Source organism: Corythoichthys intestinalis, chromosome 7 (assembly GCF_030265065.1).
Source record: "Corythoichthys intestinalis isolate RoL2023-P3 chromosome 7, ASM3026506v1, whole genome shotgun sequence".
NCBI lineage: Eukaryota > Metazoa > Chordata > Actinopteri > Syngnathiformes > Syngnathidae > Corythoichthys > Corythoichthys intestinalis.
The window spans coordinates 41,751,808-41,771,591 of NC_080401.1; the positions used below are offsets into that span (position 1 = coordinate 41,751,808).

General features: G+C 38.1%; 1 protein-coding gene across 1 annotated transcript in view; it reads left to right on the plus strand.

The window, feature by feature from the left end:
- unc13a (unc-13 homolog A (C. elegans)) overlaps nucleotides 1-19,784 on the plus strand; it is a 102,985-nt gene that overhangs the window by 62,198 nt on the left and 21,003 nt on the right. Inside the window, exons 30-38 of the mRNA XM_057840298.1 lie at nucleotides 1,849-1,992; nucleotides 2,139-2,216; nucleotides 2,308-2,385; nucleotides 2,527-2,615; nucleotides 2,699-2,845; nucleotides 5,424-5,547; nucleotides 12,406-12,462; nucleotides 14,101-14,181; nucleotides 16,434-16,581. Coding sequence (XP_057696281.1) covers nucleotides 1,849-1,992; nucleotides 2,139-2,216; nucleotides 2,308-2,385; nucleotides 2,527-2,615; nucleotides 2,699-2,845; nucleotides 5,424-5,547; nucleotides 12,406-12,462; nucleotides 14,101-14,181; nucleotides 16,434-16,581 — 946 coding nt within the window. The remainder of the gene's footprint in view (nucleotides 1-1,848; nucleotides 1,993-2,138; nucleotides 2,217-2,307; nucleotides 2,386-2,526; nucleotides 2,616-2,698; nucleotides 2,846-5,423; nucleotides 5,548-12,405; nucleotides 12,463-14,100; nucleotides 14,182-16,433; nucleotides 16,582-19,784) is intronic.

The following is a 19,784-nucleotide window of genomic DNA, read 5'->3' on the forward strand; positions in this document are numbered from 1 at the left end:
ATCAAAATTCACTACACCCTGTGACGAAAACTCACTTTGGTAATTTAGGCTATGTTCGGACTGTGCGTCATTCCGATTTCTTTGCTCATATTCAACACACATCTGTTATGTTTTTTCATGCAGTGTGAACAGTCAAATTCCAATTTTTTTTTTTTTCAATTCCGGCCTGTACGTCTTTATATGTGGATAAAAACCAAATATGTAAGTAATGCGTTTGCAGTATACTGTATAAGCTCATCAGTACGCGAATGCATCTCACTATTTAAACAAGCCAACGACTGCAGCGAATTGAGCTGAATATCCTGGGTTCATACGGGTCCTTGAAATCCTTGAAAATGCTCAGAGTTTATTGTCGTGATTTTAAGGTTTGGAAAATGCTTAAATTATGCGTAAAGTCCTTGAAAAATACTTGGAGATGTTAGGCACATGATATTTCTCAGAACCCTGTCTAAAAATATAAATTATCAAATGACGGCAAATAGAATAAATTCGCTTCATCGCTGCTAAACCCTTGTTCTGAAGTTGCTTTCCCTTGATATTTCGCGTCACAACATCGCTCCCAAGAGTGCAGTGCATTTGAGTCCGTGATTGAATAGTTTGGAGTTAAATTGTGCAGACAGTATTCAAGTTCGTATTTAAATGCATACATGTGCATTTGCTGTGGTTTAGTACAATACGTTTATTGCATGACCAGTTCCTCTTTTGATCACGTTTTCTCACGACCTCCACACCCCTTCTGCCAGTCGTCATTTAATCCTGCTGGGAGCCACTTCACTCGGTTTCGTTGACACTAGGACTCGGCATACTCGCCTGGCTCTCAATCGACTCCCCTTGTTGCACAAGAAAACACCCACTTATGTTATTTTAAGGAATAGGATAGAGCTTTCCTAGTCTTGACGAAAATGGAATTGTTGTTGTGAACTACAGTTCCACACAAACATAAGAGTACATTGACATATCATTTAGCTTAGCAACTGGAGTCGTGAGGGCCATTTTTTGAGTGTACCAAACATACAGTGTACCAAAGAGCGCATTTATAAAGGTTTCCTCGGCCGTGACTAGTGTGTCTCCCTTCACCGAACAGCATGCTATCAATACACCAGCACCTCTGCTATTGGATGCGCTCAGTTTGCCACAAAACGCGTACTGCCGCCGGGGATGCACCCTCACAAGAGGTTTCACAATCGGCACCATTCAAACTACATTTGTTGAGCCTCTGGGGTCGTATTTTGAAAGACATTTGCGTACTTGTGAGACAGCACCATATTTTATTTCTGCCAAATCATGAAAATAAAAACAAAACAACAATATGGGATAACGTTTAAAGGTACTGGAAATTAGTTCTTGCAAGTTCTTAAAAAGTGCTTGAATTTGGCCATAAAAAAGGTATGCGAACCCTGAAGATACGTTTTCCTTCTTGATGCTGAAGCACGAAGCTGTTGACTGCGGTAGCATAAAATCCTCGAAATTGCTAAAAAAGTGTGACAATGTAGACCTGCCGAAGGAGCCATATTTACTTCCATGAACACACAGTGACATGTGACATGTTTTGTGTGCTTCGTGTCATTTCACCTATGCGTTCTGTTCACCATGAGTCACATTTGTTTTTGCAATAGAACAGATACTAAAAAAAAACTAAAATTAACGAAATCTGTATATGAATTGTACGTCACGCTCTGCAGTGTGAACGTAACTGAGTGATACCTATCGGTCTTGTGTATGTGGCTCAAATCTGGTAGCAATAACTTTTTGGGACTCTACCCATGGAATAATTGTTTTTAAAATTTCCCTAAATTTACCCCTTCCTTTGTCATTTATATTTTTCTTATATGTCTAACTTTCCTACAGTTCCAGGTCACATCAGAGCATGCGCTGTTCTCCTGTTCTGTCGTGGATGTGTTTTCCCAGCTCAACCAGAGCTTTGAGATAATCAGGAAATTAGAGTGTCCAGATCCGCAAATTGTTGGACATTACATGAAACGATTTGCCAAGGTCAGTCAAACATTGTTAAATGATCTTATAGCTACATGTATATCTTCAGTGGCCCTTGGATTGAACCTTGAGGAACACCAGGGTCACAACTGCATTACTGTATAAATGTAAAAACTGGATATTTCCTTTCTTTTTCCCCTCTCCAGACCATCAGCAATGTACTTCTGTCATATGCTGACATCATCTCGAAGTGTTTTGCTAACTACATCACTATGGAGAAAGTGGTAAGCACCCAAATACAAACTGGGGTGCGTTTTTATGACAAAGGTAATATTATTATGTAATTTATTAAGATATCAATTTTGTTTGGTTTAGCCCTGCATCCTTATTAACAACATCCAACAGTTGAGAGTGCAACTAGAGAAGATGTTCGAGGCCATGGGTGGAAAAGATGTGAGTTCTCGTTCATTTTCTTAATATTTCTATTCAAATGTGTCTAAATCTTACTTCTGGACCGAGTTGTGTGTTTAGTTTATTTCCTCATTGGACTCAGGAGGAATTTACTGAAGTCTTTGTGCATCTGTTTTTGTTCAGCTCTGTATTGAGGCCAGCGACATCCTGAAGGACTTGCAGGTTAAACTCAATAATGTCATGGATGACCTCAGCAGGGTCTTTTCAGTCAGGTACTGTCTGACCATTTATGTGCACACTTTGCCTTGTACTCACATATTTCATTTATTCATAATAAACATTGTTAATCAAACAGTTTTCAGCCTCACATTGAAGAGAATGTGAAGCAGATGGGAGACATTTTAGCTCAGGTAAAAGGAACGTCAAATGTCGGAAATGCCAGCAGTGTGGCCCAGGATGCTGACAACGTTCTGCAACCCATCATGGAGTTCTTGGACAGCAAGTGAGACATCAATGTTTTTTTTTTAGCTGAATTGAAAATGGTCTGCATACTCACTAGGTTCCCAGTACTGCCACAGTCACTAGAGATGGATCATTCTAGAATTGGAGGACATTTAATATCTCACCCTTTCAAATTTGGACTACACTATGTACTATAAAATACTAAAACATACAGTTTCTGAGTAAGTTCACTAGTCTTGAGACCAGGTCTAAATAAATAAATAAAAAATAAGAAAAAAGATTGCTTGAAAGTAAGTCTGGAGTACCGCCTTAAAGTGTAATTTTTCTCTTCCCACTTCCCCAATGACCAAATTTAATCTCAAATCAAAGTTAAAATGAAATGTTGTTTTTATCTGTTTCATTTCTGTCTCTTTTAACTCTGGGAGCATGTTTATAAAAAAAAAAAAAAAAACTTAATATTTAAATTATTAATTATTATTTGTGAAAAGTGTGTCTCATAACATGCACGCAACCCTGTCACTGTCACCTTTTTATCACAGTAGAAGAAAGCAGTGCATTACATGATACATTACATTGCTAGAACAAATTTATATGATTGCTTCTATTTTTCAATATTTTTATAACATATTTAGCTTTTATTTAGTGACTGACTCTACCTCATACAACCCTGTTATGCATACGATCAGGATAAATCCATTATTACTATTATAAATAATATTTTTGATCTACTCATTTATATAAAAAGGTTTGCTATTTTGATTAGCTGTAGCAGCTAGCCAAACAGCTATCTTCTACTTCTCTGAAAAATCTAACATTAGAAGCTAATGGATTTGCAACCCAGTTACCTGCAACCCTGTAATTGTTAGGCTGATTTTTTTTTTTTTAAGGATTCTCAAGCCAAAATGTCCTCCAATCCTTGAATGACCCAAGTAAATACAAAAGAAACATTAAAAAATCAGCATTTACTGTGGGATGAAAAAGTATCTGAACATTTTGGAATTTCTCACATTTCTGCATAAAATCACCATCAAATGTGATCTGTTCTTTGTCAAAATCACACAGATGTAAAAACAGTGTCTGCTTCAACTAAAACCACCCAAACATTTACAGGTTTTCATATTTTAATGAGGATAGCATAAGTAAGAAAATAAGTAAGTGAAGCCTCTGCCTAAGGGGACTTAAAGAGCAATACAAACCAATTTTTACCAAACAATTTAAGTCAGGTGTGTGCCCAATCACTGATGAGTGATTTAAAGCTGCCCTGCCCACTATAAAACACACACCTGGTGAGAATTGCCTTGATGAGGAGCATTGTCTGATGTGCATCATGGCTCGGTCAAAAGACCTGCGATCAAGGATTGTTGATTTGTATAAAGCTGGGAAAGGATACAAAACCATCTCTAAAAGACGATGTTCATCAATCGACAGTCAGAGAAGTTGTCTACAGATAAAGAGAATTTTGCAATGTTGCTTCCCTACCAAGGAGTGGCTGTCCACCAAAGATGACGCCAAGAGTTAAGCACTGAATTCTCAGAGAAGTAAAAAAAACCCTAGAGTGTCTGCTAAAGACTTACAGAAATCACTGGCACAGTCATATATCTCTGTGCACACATCAACTATATGTAAAACCATGGCCAAGAATGGTGTTCATGGGAGGACTCCACAGAGGAAGCCACTGCTGTCTTAGGAAAAAAAAAACATTGTTACTCGTTTAATGTTCTCCAGAGGTTTTGGGTAAACATTTTGTGGACTGATAAAACCAAAGTTGAATTGTTTGGTAGTAACACACAAAGGAAAAATGGAACAGCTCACCAACATCAACACCTCATCCCCACCGTGAAGCATGGTGGCGGGAGCATCATGATTTGGGGCTGTTTTGCTGCCTCGAGGCCCGGACAACGTGCAATCATTAATGGAAAAATTAATTCAAAAGTTTATCAGGATGTTTTGCAGGAAAACCGGAGGCCGTCTGTCAGACAGTTTAAGCTAAAAAGAGGATGGATGCTGCAACAAGACAATGATCCAAAACACAGAAGTAAATCAACTTCAGAATGGTTTCAGAACAATAAAATACGCGTTCTGGAGTGCCCAAGTCAAAGTCCAGACTTGAAACCGATTGAGATGCTGTGGCATGACCTAAAGACAGCGATTAATGCCAGACATCCTAGGAATCTGACGGAACTACATCAGTTTTGTAGAAAACAATGGGCCATGATTGGTCCTGATTGATGTGGCAGACTGATCTGCAGCTACAGGGAGCGTCTGGTTGAAGTTATTGCTGCCAAAGGGGGGCACAAAATATTAAATGTAATGGTTCACTTACTTAATTTCCCCCTTCTGTCATTGTTTGCATACTATCCTCATTAAAATATGAATACCTATAAATGTTTGGGTGGTTTTAGTTGGTCATCTGTGTAATTTTGACAAATTTTATGCAGAAATGTGAGAAATTCCAAAAGGTTCAGATACTTTTTCATACCAATCCATCTAGTGTCTCATCACTTTCATAACAATTCCAAAAACATTTGCCATAGAATCACTCCACAGTCCCCATTTCAGTTCTTTTGAATTTTTGCTTTCCTCTCAATTTGACATAATTATTTTCTGTCCTCCACTAGCCTGACTCTATTTGCCAAGATCTGTGAGAAGACTGTGCTGAAGCGTGTGCTGAAGGAGCTATGGAAACTGGTGATGAACACAATGGAGAAAACGATTGTTCTTCCGCCGCTTACAGATCAAACAGTGAGTGCGCATCAATTGAGCGTGTGTGTGTGGTATGTGTGAAGTTTTTTAACCAAAAAAAAAAAAAAACACATTTACTGTAGCAAATAGGTCAAAAATGAATCCCCCTCTCCCCCAAAAGGCAGAAAATTCGTTCTCACCATTCTGTGTTGAAACCATTTATACAGAAAAGCAACAAAGATTTGAAAATGCCTGCTTTTACTGGCAGTAAACAAAAGCGCACTTACATACAGATCCAGTCGTCAAGTTGGCATGACAAGAAAAGAAAATGGGGGTGGAATGTTTGGAAAGGAAGAACAGGGCACCTTCAGTGTATCGCGATCCAAGAATGGTCTGATGAACGAACAGTCTAGCAATCAACCCACACATCCTCGCACACACATTACATTCCACACTACACACCAAAGGAGTGCATCATATCATTTGCATACCAGCTCAGGTCTGCTCTCCATGATGTTATTACGAAGGATGTGGCCTCCTCCTGTTAAAAGTCGGCATACATTTTGGAAAGCAGTCTGTTTTGTTTTCTTTTTATATATGTGTGCTCTATTTGTGTTTGGTTATCATTTGAAGAGCCTCATATCATATTAATACATGATTGGTAACAGAGTGAGTACGATTAAAGTTTTTTCACATTTAAATACTTAAGACAGGAGTCAATTGGTTCCCTCCAGGACTTGTAGGGGACATTTTCTGTGATTGATGTGGGGCTCTTTGCAGCTTGACTGACCCTTCTTTCTGGTTGTTGTGATTACTATTACATCCTGCTCCCACCGCTCTCCCTCCAAAGATGATTGTAAGTACAGCACTCCTGCGTGTGTGTCTGTCTGTCCGTCTACGGTGGTTGGTTTCTTCTTGCTATATGTGGCTGCGATCTCCCCCTTGTTTGTTTTTCTTGACCCTCTTGCATCTCACTATCTCACCAGTCTCTCTTGTGTCTTCTTTTCTCTTCCAGTGTTAATTAAAAAAAAAAAAAAAGTGACAAGGAGAAAATGATTATCATGAATTTTTGTTCAACTGTTGATTATGTACTGTTAATAGTGTGAAAACTAGAGAATTGCAAGAGCCTAAATTGTTTATTTATTATGTAGAATATTATTATTATATTATATATTCATTATGTATGTATTGTATTTTATTATTTAGTATAACTCACTAATATCTATGACCGGAAACTGAGACCCCCAATTTGGCCATATTTCAAAATTGTCCTCTATGCATGTGTGATAGATCATTGGAAAGCTGACAATCTCAATTTTATGCAGGGACAAAAATTTTGAACAGGAGGGCATTTAGAAGGAAAAAAAAATTTAAACCCTTATTCGAGGTGAGAGCGTAATTAAAGACACCATGATTTTAACGAGATATTATCGCGTACTTACCTTGTATCGATCCAAAAACTTTGTGTAGCATATCTCACCGAGTGTCAAGAAACAGCTGTGAATGGCCACAGCCGGACATTTGGGGGATTTTATGGGTGAAACACGGTAATATAACAAGGGTCGCAATGCAGAAATCGCAGACATCAAGGAGTGGTCGAGATTTTCTTTTTCAAATATTTACCCTTTTAAACGTTTTTTTTTTTTTTTTTTTGGATCGATTATCATCTATATATCGGGGAAAATGTGACAGTGACAAAAACAAATAGAATTAAGCGATAGTTATGAGGTATATATCAGTGACCGATTCACAAACACTATTTTTTCATTGTGACATAATTTGTTTAAAAGTTTAAAATATGCAAGTGAATAGTTTTACAAAGTCGTTTTTTCTTTTTTCTTTTTTAAACTAAATATTCGACGCTGGGTTGAAACAAAAGCGATTGCGCGGTGTCTGTAAACTGGGGTCTCCAGAGTAAAACGGACAAATTGAAAATAGTTCAGGGGCTTAATGCGCCATGAAACTGCTATAGCAGCATATAGACATATTGTTCTATCAAACACAAGTTCTTTTGGCTTAAAATGCAGCTGTTTATTTTAAAGAGGGGTGCAAGAACAAAAACTGATTTTTCAATCTTGTCTGTGTTTTCCGCCCTATATCAAAGCACAGGGTCCGTATCCTGTCCGTAAATTTTTGTTTGGCCGGCAAAAAATTTTAAATAAAATTTCTGTAGCCCTCCACCATCTTTAATATGATCAGAATATTTACTTTATTTAAAAAAAAAAAAAAAAAAAAGAAGAAGCCAAAATAAATACACTTTTTTATTCTAAAAGAATACCAAATGTCAAAAACAATTAAACAAATTCAAAAAGACACCACTTTTTGTCAATTAAAAAATAACTTGGATAAAAGTGAACTTTTTTTTTGTTTGTTTCTTCATGAAGGAAAATGTAAATAGATAAAAAAAATACTAATGTAAACAATAGAGGAATTGGACAATTTTTCGGTTAGCAATGTTTCTAAACTATTTTTTGACTATGAAAATAGTTTTAATCGATTCGTTTGATAATATATTCATTTTCAACAAGTTGATTCATCGACTCAGCCCTATTTGGCAGACCCACTTTAATAATAGTAACTTTAGCATATTACTATCTATTCCAACACCGAAACTCAGGAAACAGATAAACCTTCCCATTGTTGTACTTGCTTTAATGTTATTTCACAAATTAACGAACTGGCCTCCACTGACGGCGATAGATGTCCAATCCATTTTGACTAGGAAGCTTGTCAGCGATCTTTCGTTTATATATTTTTATACTTTTTTTACATACTTTTACTGACTGTCACAGCATATATTCTTTGAGGAGTATATGTACTGACAGTCAATGAGTAAATTACTATTTTGCACACTGGTAGTGTGGTATATGCTGCTGCCTTTTATGCAGACGGCGTGGGTTTCATTACCTGTCAGTGCACCACTGCTGCCAATCACTAAACAAGTCATGCCACTCACTGCGGTGGTTGTGAATCCTCACAGAATCCAATCGAAAGTCACATCTTCTACCTTATGTATTAAAATGTGTCCTAAAAATACAAATCAACTCATTATTTTGCAAATATATTAAAAGGAAAATTAACACTGTTCAACTGTTGTTCACCTTTTCTGTCTTCCTACTTTGTCTTTCGAGAGGAAAGACGCATGGTGCATTTCTGGTTGCAATCGGACCACTGTCCCTTCTTTCAAGAAAAAAAAAAAAAACTTGCTCCATTATTTCCCTCCACCTTCTGTCTCCCCTTCCTAGTCCTACCCCTCAAACAGGAAGTGGCACTCCTTGCTTGTGCCTGGTGTTGCCTTGTTTCTTCTCATGCACTTGGACCCCAAAGCGAGGGTCAGTCGGGTCCCTCGGACATATGACTTCTCTCCCCTCACACCCTTCTCACCTGTATGAAGTGTTGCCCTCCTGAAAGTCCCCCACTGTGGGTTTGTTGCTTGCATCTGATCTCTTTCAACACTGCAGTCTTCTCCCAGTGAACTGTACAACACTGTACTGTGATGTTTGTCTCTCTGCAGACCTTTCATGTTGGTCTGTCCTGGTTTGGTCTCATGTTTTGTTGTTCACAATGACTGTAATGATGGTTCTTTCCATATCGGAAACATGTCGATATTATCAAGTGTGGCTGATTTTGGTTCAAAACAGTGCATAGTATTGGTAAAAAATTAAAGAATATGCAGTATGTATACAGCGGGGCAAATAAGTATGTAGTCAACCACCAATTGTGCAAGTTCTCCTACTTGAAAAGATGAGCGAGGCCTGTATTTGTCAACATGGGTAAACCTCAACCATGAGAGACAGAATGTGGAGAAAAAAAAAAAGGAAAATGACATTGTTTGATTTTTAAAGAATTTATTTGCAAATCATGGTGGAAAATAAGTATTTGGTCAATACCAAAAGTTCATCTCAATACTTTGTTATGTACCCTTTGTTGGCAATAACGGAGGCCAAACGTTTTCTGTAACTCTTCACTCATCGCTTGCTGTAAAGAAACTGTGGGGGCAATTATTAGAAAATGGAAGACATACAAGGCCACTGATAATCTCCTCGATATGGGGCTCCATGCAAGATCTCACCCCGTTGCGTCAACATGATAACAAGAACGGTGAGCAAAAATCCCATAACCACACGGGGGGACCTAGTGAATGACCTACAGAGAGCTGGGACCACAGTAACAAAGGCTACTATCAGTAACACAATCCGCCGCCAGGAACTCAAATCCTGCACTGCTGAAGCCAGTACACGTCCAGGCCAGTCTGCGGTTCGCTAGAGAGCATTTGGATGATCCAGAAGAGGACTGGGAGAATGTGTTATGGTCAGATGAAACCAAAATAGACCTTTTTTGTAGAAACACAGGTTCTCGTGTTTGGAGAAAAAAAGAATACTGAATTACATCTGAAGAATGTCATACCCACTGTGAAGCATGGGGGTGGAAACATCATGCTTTGGGGCTGTTTTTCTGCAAAGGGACCAGGACGACTGATCTGTGTAAAGGAAAGAATGAATGGGGCCATGTATCGAGAGATTTTGAGTGAAAATCTCCTTCCATCAGCAATGGCATTGAAGATGAGACGTGGTTGGGTCTTTCAGCATGACAATGATCCCAAACACACAGCCAGGGCAACAAAGGAGTGGCTTCGTAAGAAGCATTTGAAGGTCCTGGAGTGGCCTAGCCAGTCTCCAGATCTCAACCCCATGGAAAAACTGTGGAGGGAGTTGAAAGACCATGTTGCCCAACGACAGCCCAAAACATCACTGCTCTAGAGTGGATTTGCATGGAGGAATGGGCCAAAATACCAGCAACAGTGTGTGAAAAGCTTGTGAAGAGTTACAGAAAACATTTGGCCTCTGTTATTGCCAACAAAGGGTACATAACAAAGTATTGAGATGAACTTTTGTTATTGTCCAAATACTTATTTTCCACCATGATTTGCAAATAAATTATTTAAAAATCAAAAATGTGATTTTCTGTTTGGTTTTTTTTTCACATTCTGTCTCTCATGGTTGAGGTTTACCCATGTTGACAATTACAGGCTTCTCTAATATTTTCAAGTGGGAGAACTTGTACAATTAGTGGTTGACTAAATACTTATTTGCCCCACTGTATATATATAATATATACGCTTGGAGCTCTAGGTTAGGGTTCACTAAATTTGCCACCAATTACTACTTCCAAAAATACTAGGTTATTGAAGTACAACCGTAATGACCAAAGTGAGAATATAATTGTACTTGTGCCTGGTGTTTAAATCATATATTTACTGGTCATATACGCAGGGTAGTGAAATGCTTTTGACAACAATATACTCATTTTTAAAATGTAATAAATCAAAATTGCTTACTTGCTACAATAATACTTTAAAGTTCATAGAGAATATACAGCACTATGGCAATAAAGGCATATTCTAACAAGATTAAACTAATATTTTAATTTTAAAATGACTGTATACTAGAAAGAAATCATAGGGATGTTTTTCTCCTAAACGTCCTTTTTTCATAACGACTTGCAGCCATTTGAAAAATATGTAGTCTAAGTAAAGTCTTACATAAAATAAGCATACATCGTATACTACATTTATTTCTTCCCCAGCACAATAGTACTTTTAAACCTTTTATAGGGCAATATTGATATGTGTGTATATCCAATTCATTTAAACTGGGAGGACTGACTGTGAATGCTGATCTTTCAATGCCATAGGTGGTGCATGATGTTCAATCCATTTTAACTAGGAGGGCTGTCACTGCGAGGCTCTCCCTGTCAAAATGGATTGAACAATCAATGACAGCCAATGAGTTAAATGAGTGCTCTATAAAGGGTTAAAGCGACACATTTAGGGGTTTTCAGAAGCTCATGTGGCTTTTCAAATAAACTTCAGTTCATTCAATTCGAGCCAATAAATTAAATCACAAAAACATTCAGTAGTATTATGTATAGACACCCTGAAGTCAAAAGCGATGGATAGACTTACTGTAAGCAACTAAACATCATATGATGAATGAATAAAATTGCAGAAACTACATTTTTCTTTAGAATACAATACATCAAACTACATAAACACATACACAAATTGACTGTAAAAGACCAGCTTCTGTTTTTCGAAGAATGCAAGTGTATGTTGCTGTTATGTAGTAAACTGCTGTAGTTACTTTAGTGAGGTGGGTCCACTTCTGCCAATGACGAGGTCACAATTTTGGCTCATCTTGCCAATGAATGCAGCAAGTGGCCACTGTTCCATGTATTAATCACGTGCTCTCTTTCCAGGGCAGACTGAAGAGCGCTTCTCACAGTGACGTAAGGACTAAAACCTTCAGATAAATGTGTCTTGTCTCCTCTCCGTGTCTTTGTCTTTCTCCCTCAGCTTCCCACTTGAAACAAAAGTTGTGTAAATTTACATTTTCTTACTCTGACACGTGTTTTTCCTCCTACAACATTCGCCCGTTTATAACCTTGACGTGGGCCTTATTAGCTGGTAACTGCTATATATTAGTTAGGCATTTGGACGACGACTTGAGTTGTTTATGATTTTTTTCCCCTTGAGACATTACCACAGTGGATCTGGAATAAAACATTCAACATGTGAAGTGTTGACTTTTAGCTTTCATTTCTCAACATATGCTATTCACCATTCAGAAAAATACAATTTTAGGACTCAAAATTCCTGAAAACTACCTATTATACATTGGCTACACTATTGTTAAGTAACCAGTTATACATGTGTTTGTTTGTGCTCAATGTTTGTATATACTGTATGCAGTATGTGTGTGCACATGGAAACAAAATAGCCTGAAATTTTGACTGTTTATGTATGTTGCTGTCTTCTGTGTAACACAGCTTGTGCTGTACTTTTATCATTATCAAACATAAGTAAATTGGCATCATAACAATTGTCCTTTCTTTTCTTTTTTTATTTGTCTTTTGCAGGGCACCCAGCTCATCTTTAACGCCGCCAAGGAACTGGGACAGCTGTCCAAACTGAAGGTATTTTCACCGTTTTCTTTTCAGTAATTCTCTGTACCTAAATTCAGAAAAGAAAAAAAAATCCATACAAAGTCTATACAAAGTTGTGTAATCAGCATTCAGCACCAATGAAATTAGCAGTGGTTTGCAATGTTACATATTACATTATATTCTATACTCTATATAGGCTTGAACAGAGCAGCTCTAACTACTGCATTGAATGTGTGCAGATTTGATTCAAAACACAAACCAATAACACTTGAAGGTCAATGAAGCTTATATAAACATTCCTACATTGTGACTTAGTGTTTTACTAATAGTCGTGGTTAATGGGGACCAGAACCCGCCGTGATAAGTGAAAACCCACGAAATATCGCACCCCCCACCCCCAATAAAACCAAACATTTTTTTGTGTGTGTGTTCAATGTTTTTATTCAGATTTAGCATTGGAAAGAGATACATATATACATATTTTTTTCACTTTTTTCCTCAAAGTATAATAAAAAAATAAAAAAATAAAAAATTTACGTATGCATATGTTTTTAACATGTTTCTGTCCCACCGAATTATTTTTAAATAAGAATAAAGTAGAAAAATGCTTGTCGTTATTAAATGCCTCATTGAGTGAGTTTACTCAAATCCGCGAAAGCTGCTCACTTACACACAATGAGTTGCCACAGCAACTGTTTAACAAGCTAAACGATGGCCTAAGTTTTGGCTTCCAAGCGTCTCTTACAAGATCATCTGTCAATCATCATTAAGTTTAACAAGCAACTCCAGTGCACTGCCTCACGAAGAAATGCAGCAGGAGGGAAAGCGAGGCTACGTGATTGGATCGGGACAGCTCATCTGTCTTTATTTTTTTATTTATTTTTTTTAATTGAAAAAAAATCCGCGATGGACTGAGGGCGCGAAGTTTGAAGCGCGAAGTAGCGAGTGATCACATTACATACGTATATACCGTATTGGCCCGAATATAAGATGTTTTTTTGTATCGAAATAAGATTGAAAAAGAGGAGGTCGTCTTATATTCGCGGTCTAGACATTATACCCATTCACGACGCGAGATGATGCCAGATATCGTTGAAGCGATGTTCTGTTATGACAGATCTCAGCTACTCTCCCCATTCACGACGCTAGATGGCACCAGATATCATTGAAACGATGTTCTGTCTTGACAGATCTCAGCTACTCGTTCAACCAGTTTGCATTATTTTATTGAAATGTTTTTCCTTATTCAGATTTGTTTCAAGACTACAGTTAGTTAGACTTCACTTTGATAGTTAATGCAGTTATTGCAATTTTGTTGTTTTATCACAATAGATTGTTTTTTTTTACATTTCAAAAACCAGAAGCCATTCATTTACAAATGTGATTGCACTTTAGTTTACATATTTAAATGTTCAGATATTAAAATTTGAATGAGGCAAAATGTCATGCTTTGTCTCTCAAATATATTGTTATAATCATTTGTTTCAGATCTACTGTAATTATTTTCTGTATAAAAATTAATTTGGTGTTCAAAAAGTCTTTTTTTCCAAACTTGAGTCTTGAAAAAGAGGGGGTCGTCTTATAATCAGAGCGTCTTGTATTCGGGCCAATACGGTATACTGTATGTAGTAGTTTAAATTTAGCCTACTTGTACTGTTTTCTGTTCAGGAGCACATGGTTCGCGAGGAAGCCAAAGCACTAACACCCAAACAGTGTGCAGTCATAGAGCTGGCCCTTGACACCATCAAGGTAAGGATACATTCGAAACATTTACATACACATACGATGTTTGGGTATATGTCAATATTCCATTTTTTAAACATTTGTATTTAACCTGTTGTAGATGCTTCATCTAACAGCATTCATTCATTGTTATCGCCGAATACGGGCATTTTCCATTTTTTCCAAATGGTTATTTTTACGATTTGCTTCATCACAATTTCTGTGTGTGATGGTTGTTGCTGTGTTTCAGACTTTGGAAAATGAATTTGATGATTCATTTACAACCCTATATGCAGGGATAATTGTAAATGGACGTTAATAATAATAACGTTAACACGAATTTTGCCTGCACGTAAACGTGGCCATTGACTGCAGTCTTTTGTTATTGGATCGTTACAGTCATATGAGATTTCTCATGTAATAAACCAGAATGCAGATCAGAGAAAACAAAAGAAAGGCAAACAAGTAGATTACTAAAATCCAGATGAGTTCAAGATGATGATTGAAATCCAATTTGGAATACACATACCCATGTATATTCTTTTGATTTATTGGTATCAACACACATTTGATTCATTAGAAAAATCAGACATTGTATGTTCACCGCATAGAAGTGTGAACTTAACCAATTTCAATAGTAATGGAAATTTACTCAAACAGGCTGCCGTAATGTTATTAAGCTAAGTCAAACTTATTTATAACCCGAAATCATCAAAATTACCTTGACAAAAATATGTCAGGTGTTTGTCTCAAGGCTTTGTGAGGCAGAAAACTCACTAAAAATAAAGCACACACAGGAAGCTATGTTGAGCAGACTGTCTTGTGTAGCCTTTTGCTCAACAGAGCTTTGGGAGTGTGTCGGACTTTTGTCAGAAGACCTTGTAAACTGCAATCTCTTGCATTTGCTTTATGTACAGTGTATCACAAAAGTGAGTACACCGCTCGCATTTCTGCAGAAATTTAAGTATATCTTTTCATGGGACAACACTGACAAAATGAAACTTTGACACAATAAAAAGTAGTCTGTGTGTAGCTTATATGATAGAGTTTATTTATTTTCCCCTCAAAATAACTCAAAATATAGCCATTAATATCTAAACCCCTGGCAACAAAAGTGAGTACACCCCTATGAAAAAATGCACATCCTTAAATGTCCAAATTGAGTGCTGCTTGTCATTTTCCCTCCAAAATGTCATATGACTCATTACAGGAGTGCTGTCAGCACTGCCCCAGAGATTGAAGAGGTGGGGGGTCAGCCTGTTAGTGCTCAGACCATACGACGTACTCTACATCAAATTGGTGTGCAGAAAGCCCGCAAACAGTCTGAGAAGACATGTCAACAAAGCACAACTGGAACCATGACCTATAGTCTGATGAGACGGACGGGCTTTCTTGTGTACAGTCTTCAGAAGAGGCTTCCTCCTGGGGTGACAGCCATGCACACCAATTTGATAGACTATGGTGTATGGTCTGAGCACTAAAAGGCTGACCCCCCACCTCTTCAATCTCTGCAGCAAACACTGACAACACTCCTGTAACGAGTCACATGATATTTTGGAGGGAAAATAACAAGCACTACTCAATTTGGACATTTAGGGATGTGCATTTTTTCATTGGGGTGTACTCACTTTTGTTGCCAGGGGTTTAGATATTAATGGCTATATTTTGAGTTATTTTGAGGGGAAAATAAATTAACTGTATTATATAAGCTGCACACAGACTACTTTTCATTGTGTCAAAGTTTCATTTTGTCAGTGTTGTCCCATGAAAAGATATACTTAAATATCTGCAGAAATGCGAGGGGTTTACTCACTTTTGTGATACACTGTAGACTGTCCTTGCAAGGACAAAACAAAAATAACATATCCTCTTCCACAGCTAAGCACTTTTAAACTAGTTAAATCAAAGCATTGCTTTCATACAGTTGATGACTTCGCAGAGCATACACAAAAATGTACATACAGCGTGTGAGTTAAAAGGGGTCAGAACAAATATGGCGAAATATCCAGGCCTCTACTGCTAACACTTCCAATATCAATACTTCATTATGCTCTTGCAGCACTCTAAAAATGTTTCTGTGGTGAAAACCATCAGAGCCATCGAAAGGGACCATTCTCTATCACCTGTTGTCAATAGCACCACAATACAAGTACATCAAACATAACTTTGAGCAAACACACAATTTGGCACCTGCTAAATGAGATGATCCACCTTTTGTGGTGATTCCTGATGTATGATGCGTTTGGGGCATTTTTTGAACAACTCATTGTGGTTTTCAGCAATATTTCCACGCTGGTGGTGTTGGTCTCAAGAAGACATTCCTGGAGAAAAGTCCCGACCTGCTGTCTCTCCATTACGCTCTGTCCCTCTACACACAGGCCACAGACAAACTAATTAAGACCTTTGTCCAGTCACAAAATGCACAAGGTAAACAGATACTACTTTTTTTCTCACTATTGAGTTCTTTTTCTGGTCCATGGTGGTGTCTGTGTCACTCTTTGAAGTGTAATTCTAGTGTTTCCCAAATGCAGTGCACAGTAGTCTAAAAATAAACAGTCTGAAATGCTGAGTCTCCTGGTCGCCTTCGCTGCCTCCGGAACCATAGAAAGGATTTCTTTTACAGATGCAATGAAAACAACAAATACCCACCTTCCCTTCTGTTCTCAGCTCAGCCTCCCTCTATTAGACTGTCAGGCAGCAACATAACAGCTGTCATGTCCTCGAGCAGCCGTGCTAGAAACAAATGGCAGAGTGGTAACATTTTTACAGTTGCATCGCCTTTTGGATTTACAGCAAGCCCCACTTTTCTAGCGTGATTACTAACTCTGACCTATATTTACAATCTACATTTTAATACCTATTCTATGTAATTATTAATTTATTCAGAACACTGCATCACTTCTAGTACCTCCATAGTCTAATCAGTGGTGGCCTACAGTTGTGGTCAAAAGTTTACATACACTTGTGAAGAACATAATGTCATGGCTCTCTTGAGTTTCCAGTTATTTCTACAACTCTGATTTTTCTCTGATAGAGTGATTGGAACAGATACTTCTTTGTCACAAAAAACATTCATGAAGTTTGGTTCTTTTATGACTTTATTATGGGTGAACAGAAAAAAGTGATCAAATCAGCTGGGTCAAAAATATACATACAGCAGCGCTAATATTTGGTAACATGTCCCTTGGCCATTTTCACTTCAATTAGGCGCTTTTGGTAGCCATCCACAAGCTTCTGGCAAGCTTCTGGTTGAATCTTTGACCACTCCTCTTGACAGAATTGGTGCAGTTCAGTTAAATTTGATGGCTTTCTGACATGGACTTATTTCTTCAGCATTGTCCACAAGTTCTCAATGGGGTTTAAGTCAGGACTTTGGGAAGGCCATTCGAAAACCTTCATTCTAGCCTGATTTAGCCATTCCATTACCACTTTTGATGTGTGTTTGGGGTCATTGTCCTGTTGGAACTGCACCCAAGACCCAATCTTCGGGCTGATGACATTAGGTTATCTTGAAGAATTTGAAGGTAATCCTCCTTCTTCATTATCCCATTTACTCTCTGTAAAGCACCAGTTCCATTGGCAGCAAAACAGCCCCACAGCATAATACTGCCACCACCGTGCTTGACGGTAGGCATGGTGTACTTGGGGTTAAAGGCCTCACCTTTTCTCCTCCAAACATATTGCTGGGCATTGTGGCCAAACAGCTCGATTTTTGTTTCGCCTGACCACAGAACTTTCCTCCAGAAGGTCTTATCTTTGTCCATGTGATCAGCAGCAAACTTCAGTCGAGCCTTAAGGTGCCGCTTTTGGAGCAAGGGCTTCCTTCTTGTCCATGGAGATGCAAAACACGCTTGACTGTGGACACTGACACCTGTGTTCCAGCAGCTTCTAATTCTTGGCAGATCTGCTTTTTGGTGATTCTCGGTTGAATCTTCACCCTCCTAAACCAATTTTCTCTCAGCAGCAGGTGATAGCTTGCGTTTTCTTCCTGATCGTGGCAGTGACAAAACAGTGCCATGCACTTTATACTTACAAACAATTGTTTGCACTGTTGCTCTTGGGACCTGCAGCTGCTTTGAAATGGCTCCAAGTGACTTTCCTGACTTGTTCAAGTCAATGATTCGCTTTTTCAGATCCATGTATGTATGTTTTTGACCCAGCAGATTTAATCACTTTTTCTGTTAACCCATAATAAAGTCATAAAAGAACCAAACTTCATGAATGTTTTTTGTGACAAAGTAGTATCTGTTCCAATCACTCTATCGGAGAAAAATCAGAGTTGTAGAAATAACTGGAAACTCAAGAGAGCCATGACATTATGTTCTTCACAAGTGTATGTAAACTTTTGACCACAACTGTATGTAGCTGAAACTACAGGGGAATTGAAAAGTAACTGTATTGCAGGGATGGACTTTCATATAAAAATTCAAATTGGGTGCCAGCATTAGCTACAGTCATGTGAAAAAAATAGGACACCCTACGGAAGCCTGTGTGTTTTCTATTTGGTCATATGGACATTTATTATCGATTTTAACAATCTTGAGAGATTCAAGTAATAGAACTAAACAATTAAAACTGAAAAAAAGAATTGTTTTAACACTTTCTGTAAAATGTAATATAAATGCAATTTCTGTTGAGGAATAAATTAGGACACCCCCACATTCAATCCCACTTAAAATGGCTAAAATCACACACATGGGTATTACATCAGGTGCACATGATTAGAACATCATTACCCAGTGTTTTGAAGTAGGCTTACCTTATTCTAAGCTCTTTAGTTTGGTGTGCCGCTCACTGATAAAGTGAGAGAAAACACCACGGTGAGATCAATAAGCTGTCTGGCCAGGGCCTTCAGAAAGAAGATTGTAGACGCTAATGAGTCTGGTAAGGGATTTCAGAAGATCTCAAAAGAATATGAAACCAGCCATCCCGCTGTCTGGAAAGTAGTCTACAAGTGGAGGACATTCAAAACAACTGCCAACATGCCCAGGTCTGGCTGTCCAAGCAAGTTCAACCCAGAGCAGAGCAGACCGCAAGATGCTAAAAGAAGTCTCCAAAAACCCTAAAACGTCATTACAGGACCTACAGCAGGTTCTTCCTACTGTTGATGTGAACGTGCATGCCTCTACAATCAGAAAGAGACTTCACAAGTTTAACCTTCATGGGAAGTGTGCAAGGAGGAAACCTTTGCTCTCCAAGAAGAACATGAAGGCCAGACTGAGGTTTGCCAGAGTGAATGGAGACAAAGACCAGGACTTCTGGAATAATGTTCTTTGGACAGATGAATCTAAAGTTGAATTATTTGAACACCAGAACAGAGGACATAATTGGCGTAAACCCAATACAGAATTCCAGGAAAATAATCTCATACCAACTGTGAAGCGTAGAGGTGAAAGTGTCATGGTTTGGGGATGCTTTGCTACAGCAGGACCTGGCCAGCTCGCCATCATAGAATCCACCATGAATTCTCTCATGTATCAGAGGGTGCTTGAGGAACATGTGAAATCATCTGTGAAAATATTTAAACCGAAGCGAAACTGTACCCTGCAACATGACAATGACCCAAAACATACCAGTAAATACACCAAAGACTGCCTGAAAAGGAAGAAATGTAGAGTCCTGGAATTGCC